The sequence below is a fragment of the Mustelus asterias genome, chromosome 4 (assembly GCF_964213995.1).
Source record: "Mustelus asterias chromosome 4, sMusAst1.hap1.1, whole genome shotgun sequence".
In the NCBI taxonomy this organism is placed as follows: domain Eukaryota; kingdom Metazoa; phylum Chordata; class Chondrichthyes; order Carcharhiniformes; family Triakidae; genus Mustelus; species Mustelus asterias.
The window spans coordinates 71,261,883-71,271,887 of NC_135804.1; the positions used below are offsets into that span (position 1 = coordinate 71,261,883).

Genomic DNA, 10,005 nt, shown 5'->3' on the forward strand with positions numbered 1-10,005 from the left:
ACCATTGTGGGTCTCGAACCTGAGTCCTCAGAACATGAGCTAAGTTTCTGGATTAATATACTTGCAATAATACCACTAGGCCAGCGCTTCCCTTGAGGATCCATTCTCACTGAGAATCAATTCATACTGTGAATCCATGTGCACTGAGAATTGTTAAACATTGAGGATCCATTAACAATAAAAATCCATTCATTCCTGAGGACCGTTCTCACTAAGAATCAATCCCTCAGTGTGAATGGATCCTCAGTGTGAATTTATTTTCAGTGTGAGTGGATCCTCAGTGTGAATGGATTATCGGTGTGAGTGGATCCACAGTGTGAATGGATCCTCAGTGTAAATGGATTCTCAGTGTGAATGGATTCTCAGTGTGGGCGGATCCTCACTGTGAACGAATTCTCTGTGTGAATGTGACTCCATTCACACTGAAGATCCATTCACACTATTTGCCTATGATAGAGAGTTTATTTGTGTTGGAGAGAGATGGAGGGGGGGAGTGCGGTGGGAGGTCTGGCAAGTAGGTTTCTGGTGAGTGAAGAATGTCAAATCCATAGCGAAAAACTTGAGAAGGGACTGAAAAATTGGAGAGTGAGTTAAAAAGACAATGAAAGCGCAATAAAATTAAAACCATTTCAAAAACAGTGACTGATGACGCAGTGAATAATCTACTGGGGCACAGGAAAAATGTTGAAGGTGTTTCCGGACTGGATCCACAAAGCAATTCTCCCAACACTTGTTACTTTCCAGTTTTGTGATAAATATTAATGATTCTCGAGGGTAACTAACTCCCTTGTGTAAAGAGAATGATTACATTCCATTCTCTGATATCTACAATGTGACATTTGTGCGGAGTATAAAGGGTTAACATTATGGGTGTGCTAATCTATGGGCACATGATGGAATGGCATGGTCAGTCACATGTTGGAGAGTTTGGTATCTTGCATCGCAACATCATGCCAACTCTGTAAGCTGTTTCAAAGTGGTGCAAACACAGGAGAGTTAAATGGATATCAGAGTATATCTACAGTCTGGTTGCTAACTAATTCCCACTCGGAGATTGCAGGATACAAGGAGCAGCTCAGAACTATTGACAATCTTTTCATTAACATCATCACTGATCTCATTCTCAGCTGTGGCTCATTGGGTCTCACTCTCACCACTCACACAGGTCAGAGCCTCAAAATCCACTCAGAAACCTGGAGCACAAAACCTCGGTTTACATTTCAATGCCGCACAGAGGGAATGATGCACTGCCTGGGCTGCCCACATTTCATGGGAGATGTTAATCTGAGGCCCTGTCTTCCCTCTCAAGTGGGTGTAAAATATCACATGGCTTCATTTGGAAGAAGAGCAGGGCAGCTGTCCCTGGTGTCCTGGGAATTATACAACTCTCAATCAACATCATTAAAACAGTTTAAAGTAAAGTTAAAGTTTATTTATTAGTCACAAGCAGGCTTACATTAATACTGCAATGAAGTTTCAATGAAAATCCCCCAGTTGCCACACTCCAACACCTGTTCGGGTACATAAAAAGAATTCAGCATGGCCAATGCACCTAACCCGCACATCTTTGGACCACGAGAGGAAACCGGAGCACCCAAAGAAAACCCACGCAGACACAGGGAGAATGTGCAAAATCCACACAGACAGGACCCAAGCCAGGAATTGAACCCAGGTCCCTGGCACTGTGAGGCAGCAGTGCTAACCATTGTGCCACCGTGCCGCCCCAATCTGGCGATAATTACATTGCTGTTTGTGGGATCTTGCTGTGTACAAATTTCCTGCTGCCTTCCCTACATTACAACAGTGACTACATGTCAGAAGAGTTTCAGTGACTGTGAAGCATTCTCACATGTCTCGAGATGGTGCAAGACAGTTTTGGAAAGACAGTCATTTTGCCTTTTCCGCACACACTGATATATTTTGATGTTTAAACTCACTGCCTGCTCAGAGCTGCGTCCCACAGGGTGCTCAGTGTGGAATAGTCCAACCAGGAAGCTCGATTTTTCTCACTGGTTATCTCTTTGCCCAGATGGGGAAGTGGTGAGATTATCTGGGGAAAATGAGCTGACAGTCGAAGAATCACCGATCCAGGAAGTTCCAGGCATTCAGTGCTGCTTAACCCAAGAACTCCCATTCACAGAACAACATGTACTTCTCATTTCAGGGAATGCCGAAACGGAGGAACAATCACACTGAGAACTTTCATTGCTGGCGAGTGGGCAAAGTTCCAGGGGGTCTCCCTATTGCAGACTCTGCAGTTTTACACAATATAAACCATGAGGTGATAACTGGCTCCTGACAACCCACACTCACTCTTCAACACTCAACACTTCCAAGTTGGGCAAGGACATGATGAAGACAGCACACTGTGTGGCTGCTGCTGTTTTGGGAACACTGCTGATCTGCTTGATCCAGGATGTTGCTGCTTCACCGGGTAAGAGAGAGAGAGACTTCCTTATTGGCAATATTCTCCGAGAATGTCAGAATGAACTGTGACAGACAGTTTAAAATAGTCTGCTGGCTTCCACCAATTGCACATATTATTTATTAGTTTTCAATGTGGTTATTCCAAATATAGAATCATAGAATCCCTACAGTGCAGTCGGAGGCCATTCGGCCCATTGAGTCTGCACCGGCAACAATCTCATTTGGCCCTATCCCTGTGACCCCACATATTTACCCTGTTAATTCCTCTAACCTACACATCCCAGGACACTAAGGGGCAATTTAGCATGGCCAATGTACCTAACCCGCACATCTTTGGACTATAGGAGAAAACCGGAGCACCCGGAGGAAACCCACGCAGACACGGGAGAATGTGAAAACTCCACAGATAGGGACCCAAGCTGGGAATCGAACCGAGGCCCCTGGAACTGTAAGGCACAGTGCTAACCACTGTGCTACCGTGCCGCCCAAACTATGATCCCAGATGAGAGAAGAAAGATTGAACAGATTGTGTCTTTTTTCTAGAAAAGTGAAAGCTGAGAGGTGACTATTGAAGGAGGTTTATAAACACCAGTACAGATCAGTTGGGCCAAATGGTCTGTTTAATTTCTGTTGATGTATTTCTATGGAAACAGCTGAAGGATAATGTTACTATCAGCGAGAATCTGCTGTGATACCCATTCCATATTTAACTGTGTCTCTTTCTCCATCTCATTGCAGCTGGCACTGTAACAATCGAATGTTGTGAGAATTTTAAACCCACTCCTATTGTTCATAAAAGGCTAGTAAGCTACAAGAAAACAATTGGCTGCTCCATTCCCGCCATTGTGTAAGTCTTTCAAGGTGTTTTGACCGCAGTGTGTTGAAATGAAAGATATGGAGCTGGTGTCTGTAACTCTCTGATAATGACATCTCATTTCATTCTTTCAGATTTACAAACAGACGGAAGATGAGAATTTGTGCTAAAGCGAATGAGAAATGGGTACAAACCGCAGTCAGATTTCTGGAAAAGGGACTGAAGAAGTGAAGAGAGAAGAAGACGTTGAAATCACAGCACTTTAAAACCATTTAAAATACAGAGACTGTTGATGTGATAATTAGCATTAAAAATTGCCATGGTAACTACATTTTCCCGTGTAAACCACAGTCGCCAAAGGTGACAGAAAGAAAATGGTGTCACTGTATCAATGTGGGTCCCAGCCAATGAAAGCCCTGAGGTCGGGCAATATTCCATAGACTGCACATTCAACAGTGTGAGGCTGTGTGAGTATAAACAATCAGTCTCCCCATTTCAGTGGGGTTTGTCCCTCAGACCCCTGACTGTCTTTGGCCAGAGAAGATGAACAGAATTACAACCACAGCTCTCACAACTGGGTCAGCAGTGAGGGGTCAGAGAAAGGAGGGGGTGGGGAGACACTGGGATACAATGGGGAAGTTGGTGGGGAGGCACTAGGGGTCAGGGAGAAACTGGTGGAGGGGGACATACTGGTGCAGGGGGTAGGGGAGACTGGGAATGGGGGAAAAAAAAAAGGAGGGGGGAAGGGAGACACTGGGGGAGTAGTTGGGGAAGACACTGTTTGTGGGATGGGGAAGACACTGGGGATAATGGGTGAGGGAGACATTAGCATTCTCTGTTTTGATTGCTAATCTCAATGTTTTTATTATTTGATCCCTTCTCTTCCCTCATTTCTTCACTGATTTCTCAGCTCCTGCTTTTTATAAATTGAAAATGTGATGATGAAATAAAGGAGATTTTTGATTAAGTTTCTCTTGTCGTCTCGAAGCAGCTTCATTCTTCATTTTTATTCAACAGATGAACAGTGTTGAATTACCTCCCTGTTTTCATCCTCATTTTCCATTCACTCACACTGTGAGCTGATTAATGATCCTGAGGCTTTAAACAGAATGCGCAAGTATCCACGGCACATTCAGCTGTCATAGGAGCAGAGGAGTAGGAGAAGGTCATTCAGCCCTTCAAAGCATGGAATGGAGACTATGCCAAAGTCGCAGAAACAGGGTGTTCTCGGGAATTTTCACATGGGATTCAGAGGGGAAAGAGCTCCTCCTTTATTTAAACCTTTTCAGCCTCCAGTGGTTGTTGAGTTGTTTTCTTTTATCCACAAACTAGGTATATGTAACTTTCCATTACTTTATCAGTGTAATTTATTAACTAATTAAATAAATAAACTTGGACAGAAGTGACAAGGCTGGTGGCATGCAGTGACTGCAGCATGTGGGAATGTGTGGGAAGCACTGTAATTCCCCAAAGGGAAGAATGAGGGAGATCAATATTAGTAGAGAAATGGTCCTGGGAAAATTATGGGTTTGAAGGTACATAAGTCCCCAGGACCTCGTAATCTCCATCCCAGAGTACTTAAGGAAGTGGCTCTAGAAATATTGGATGCCTTGGTGGTCATTTTCCAGGATTCTATGGACTCTGAAATGGTCCCTGCAGATTGGAGGTAGCTAATGTCATTCCAATATTCAAAAAGGGAGGTAGAGAGAAAACAGGGAATTATAGACCAGTAAGCCACACATTGGTAGAGGAGAAAATTCTCAAATCCATTATCAAGGACTTTATAACGGAGCATTTAGAAAGCAGTGGCAGGATCAGACAGAGTCAGCATGGATTTATGAAGGGGAAATCATGCTTGACAAATCTGCTGGAATTCTTTGAAGATGTAACTAGTAGAGTTGACAAAGGGGAGCCAGTGGATGTGGTATATTTGGACTTTCAGAATGTGTTTGACAAAGTCCTGCACAAGAGATTATCATGTAAGATTAAAGCGCATGGCATTGGGGGAAATGTATTAAGATGGATAGAAAGCTGGTTGGCAGGGAGGAAGCAAAGAGTAGGAATTAATGGGTCCTTTTCAAATTGGCAGGCAGTAACTAGTGGTGTGCTGCAGGGATCAGTGCTGGGACCCTCGTTATTCACAATATATATTAATGATTTGGATGAGGGAACAAAATGTAACATTTTAAAGTTTGCAGATGATACCAAGTTGGGCGGGAACATGAACTGTGACAAAGATGCAAAGATCTTTCAGCATGATCTGGACAGATTGGGTGAGTGGGCAAATTAATGGCAGATGCAGTATAATTTGGATAAGTGTGAGGTTATTCACTTTGGAAGCAAAAACAAGAAGGTTGTAAATTGGGAGAGGGGAGTGTACAGCGGAACCTGGGTGTCCTTGTGTCCCAGTCATTAAAGGTAAGCATGCAGGTGCAGCAGGCAGTAAAGAAGGCCTTCATTGCGAGAGGTTTTGAGTACAGGAGCAGAGATCATAGAATCATAGAAACCCTACAGTGCAGAAGGAGGCCGTTCGGCCCATCGAGTCTGCACCGACCACAATCCCACCCAGGCCCTACCCCCACATATTTACCCGCTAATCCCTCTAACCTACGCATCCCAGGACTCTAAGGGGCAATTTTTAACCTGGCCAATCAACCTAACCCGCACATCTTTGGACTGTGGGAGGAAACCGGAGCACCCAGAGGAAACCCACGCAGACACGAGGAGAATGTGCAAACTCCACACAGACAGTGACCCAAGCATCGAACCCGGGACTCTGGAGCTGTGAAGCAGCAGTGCTAACCACTGTGCTACCGTGCCACCATGTGTTAGGATGTGTTACTGCAATTATATAGGGCCTTGGTGAGGCCACACCCAGAATATTGTGTGCAGTTTTGGTCTCCTTTTCTGAGGATGAATGTTCTTGCTCTCAAGGGAGTGCAGCGAAGGTTTACCAGACTGATTCCGGGGATGGTGGGACTGATGTTTGAGGAGAGATTGACTGGGTTAGGATTGTATTTGCTGGAGTTCAGATGAATGAGGGGGAATCTCATAGAAACTTATAAACTTCTAATACGACTAGATAGGGTAGATGCACGGAGGATGTTCCCGATGGTGGGGGAGTCCAGAACCAGGGGTCACAGTCTGAAGATTCAAGGTAGACCTCTTAGGACAGAGATGAGGAGACATTTCTTCACCCAAAGAATAATGAGCCTGTGGAATTCATTATCACTGGAAGTAGTTGATGCCAAAACATTGAATGTATTAAGAGGCAGCTAGATATAGCACTTGGGGCGAATGCGATCAAAGGTTATGGGGAGAAAGCAGGATTAGGCTATTGAGTTGGACGATCGTGATGAATGGCGGAGCAGGCTCAAAGGGCCAAATGGCCTCCTCCTGCTCCTATCTTCTATGTTTCTATGTAACAATATCTGCAGAAGTTGTCTTAGGCAACTTCAGCTCCAAGTTTCTGAGCTGGAGGCTGAGCTGCGGACATTGTGAAGCATCAGAGTGGGGGAGAGTTACCCAGACACTTTGTCCCAGGAGATAGTCACTCCCCTTAGGTTAGACAGAACATCAGTCAACAGTCTTGTCTGCGAGTCAGGATGGTCAGGGAAGCCAGCATGTAGTAAGGGAGGAGCCTCAGCCCCTGGCTTTGTCCAACGAGTACGAGGTGCTTGTTAGCTGTGTGGATGAGCAGATTGGTCAGGGACCATAGTGAATGACGCCATTCAAGTTGGGATGAGGTGAGTGTGAAGAGGAATATGGTAGTGATGGAAAGGGTACAGTCAGCGGTATAGTTGCCTGCCCAGTGCAGAATTTTGAATCTACTTACCTAACTAATTATTAAGGCCAGTTTACTGCTTTCCTCCCTTCAGGGAATTGTTTCGAGCAACCGATTTATTTTCCAATTGCAGCCCGACCGTCACAATGTGTAATGACTGACCTTGGAGCAGGCAGCAAACCTGCCAAGAGTATCAAAACCTATACACATTCATACAGAATTCTCCTGCTGCTGCCTTCTCACTGGGCTGTGCATTTGAAGCTCCTTTTTCAAGCTTTGCACATCTTTCCTTGGTCGTCACTAGCTCTTTGACTCTACTGCTAATAGGAAATTTTCACAGATCTCCGTGTGCCGTGATGTAGTTCCTAGTAAGCTGAGCAGTTGATTTTTTCTCTGCCTCTCAGCCTCCATGTATTCTACGGAGCTCTTCCGGCAATTTTCAACTGTCATACTGAAGACTTTTATCAGGTTGTCATCTTTTTCAAGTTGATTTTGGAAGATTTTGGGGTCCTTCACTGCTGCAACGTGTGGTATATTGGTTTTGACTGGTTGAAAAAGGTTGCAGAGACATAGATATGTCTCAATCATAACTGTTTACTGAAGGAACAGAACTATTGACAGATGTACAAGACTAAATGTAACTCAGTGCAAGCTGTGAGCTTTCTCCTTCGAGAGTCTGTCGTGTGACTGTCTCTTACATCATCATGTGGGCGGTACTGTTTTTCTAGTCCCCCACACTGGGTGGGATTTTCTTTGCGATGTTGTCATGCTCACCAGTATTCAATGCTGAATACCAATTTGACCTCCAGCCTTACGACTTCAGGTGGCTGGCGGAGAGGAGGGCCGTGGACGCCGGGGTGACCAGGATCGGGGACGTGCTGGATGGCGGAGGAGCGGGCTGGATGAGCCCCGACGTGCTGGCTGAGCGCGCGGGGGTGACCGTCCGGCGCGCGGCCAAAGCCATCCAAGACCTTAGGACGGTCGCGCTCGGCCCCGAGTGCGCACGCGGTCTGGAGGCGGCGCAGGCGTGCGGTGGGATCCCGCCCGAGCGTTCCCCTGCTCGGACGGAATTTCACATTGGCCCGAAGCCTAGACCTCCCCCCCCCCGGGTCAGGTGCCCCACTGCGTGTGCCGCCTCGCGGAAATGCCCTCCGTGCCCTTTTCCACCGCGCGGAGGCGTTTCCTGTACGGGCTGCTGCTGCACACCTTTCACTACCGCGTCCTCGCCCGTCGCCCGGATACACCTTGGCGGGCCTTGTTGCCGTCGGGCGGCGGAGGTCCCCAGTGGAGGTCCCTCTACGGAGGGATCTCCCCCAATTATCTCGGGGACCTGGGGTGGAGGGTGCTGCATGCAGCAGTGCCGTGCAACCGTAGGTTTTTCCGGTACACGGGCTCCCGAGACTGCCCTTTCTGTGGCCTCGTGGAGTCCGTGGACCATGTCTACGTTCTGTGTTTTAGACTGCACACCCTTTTTGGTTTCCTCAAACACCTCTTACTGATGTTTTGTTTGCACTTCAGTCCCACGCTCCTGATCTACAGGCACCTGGTGCGGAGAGGGGCGGGTCGGGATGCCGACCTCCTCGTGAACCTGCTCCTGGGCCTGGCGAGACGTGCCATCAATAGGTCCAGGCAGCGGGCGATCGACGGGGCCGTCCATCCCGACTGTCTGCCCCTCTACCGCGGCTACATTCGCGGCCAGGTGTCTCTGGAGAGGGAGCATGCGGTGTCCACGGGCGCGGTTGACGCCTTCCGCGACCGCTGGGCGCCGCAGGGGCTGGGGTGTATTATCGACCCCGATAATCACCTTTTGGTTTGACGTTTTAAGTTTCCTTTCGACTTTGTTTTTGGTTCGGGCTGTTCCCCCCTTCCTTTTGGGGAGCTGCCCCTTTTACTTTGTCCCTAAGTTAATTTGAGTTCGTTTACTTGATTGGTATCGAAAGAAATACCAATTTGACCGGCTTGCACACTCCTGGAGGATTGCTGCACTGCTTGCCTCTCTCTACCCTTATTATTCTGAACTCTCTCCTGCAGATGATGATCGAGGAAGCAGTCTGCCACGTGGACGGGCACTCTTGTTATGAGTCCAGCTGCCCCCTGATCTCAGGTGCCCTCAGTGTAATTGAGCAACAGGAGACACATCCCACAAGGCAGCTCCCTCTTGAGAAAGTGACCTGATATGCCCAAATGGAGCAGGAATTGCAAGTTACAGATTACAGCTGTCCCACCATTCTAATTCAAAACTTAAAACTTCTTGGCTACAGGGTGATTATTTATATAATTGATGTTCATTTTCTCAATGAGGTACTGTCATATGTGCAGATATACGCACACACAAACATACACACACATACACACTTACACTCTATGCAAATTGGAAGTATTTTATTGTGTTTTTCTAATTTTCTCTCACCTTAAAATAAGAGCAAGGAGGTCATGCTGGAATTATATAAAACATTAGTTAGGCATTAACCTGAGTACTGTGTGCAGTTCCGGTCACCTGATTACAGACAAGATGTCATGGTATTAGCGAGAGTACAGAAGAGATTGATGAGGATGTTGCCAGGACTGGAAAATTGCGGCTATGAGGAAAGATTGGATAGGCTGGGGTTGTTCTCCTTGGAACAGAGGAGGTTGAGGGGAGATTTGCCTGAGATGGACAAAATAGTGAGGGGCTTGGATTGAGTGGATGGGAGGAGTCTATTTAACCCAGCAGCAAGGTCAGTGACTGGGGCGCACAAATTGAAAGTGATTGGTGAAAATATTAGAAGAAAAACCTTTTCACCCAGAGGGGGTCTGGAACTCACTGCCTGAAAGGGTATTAGAGGCAGAATCCCTGAACTTATTGAAAAGGTGTATGGGTTGCACCTGAAGCACTGTAACCTGCTGGACCAAACCTGGAAAATGGGATGAAGCTGGGTGACTCGTTTATCGGCCGGTGCAGACACAATGGGCAGAATGGCCTCTTTCTGTGCCTATGATT

At 46.7% G+C, this 10,005-nt stretch overlaps 1 protein-coding gene across 1 annotated transcript; it reads left to right on the plus strand.

The window, feature by feature from the left end:
• The first annotated feature begins 2,084 nt into the window (after positions 1 to 2,084).
• On the plus strand, positions 2,085 to 4,213 carry LOC144492324 (C-C motif chemokine 5-like). Its single transcript, XM_078210316.1, has 3 exons — positions 2,085 to 2,434; positions 3,166 to 3,274; positions 3,376 to 4,213. Exons 1-3 carry the CDS (start codon positions 2,350 to 2,352, stop codon positions 3,470 to 3,472), a joined length of 291 nt encoding a protein of 96 aa, XP_078066442.1. The 5' UTR covers positions 2,085 to 2,349; the 3' UTR covers positions 3,473 to 4,213.
• The last annotated feature ends 5,792 nt before the right edge of the window (positions 4,214 to 10,005 follow it).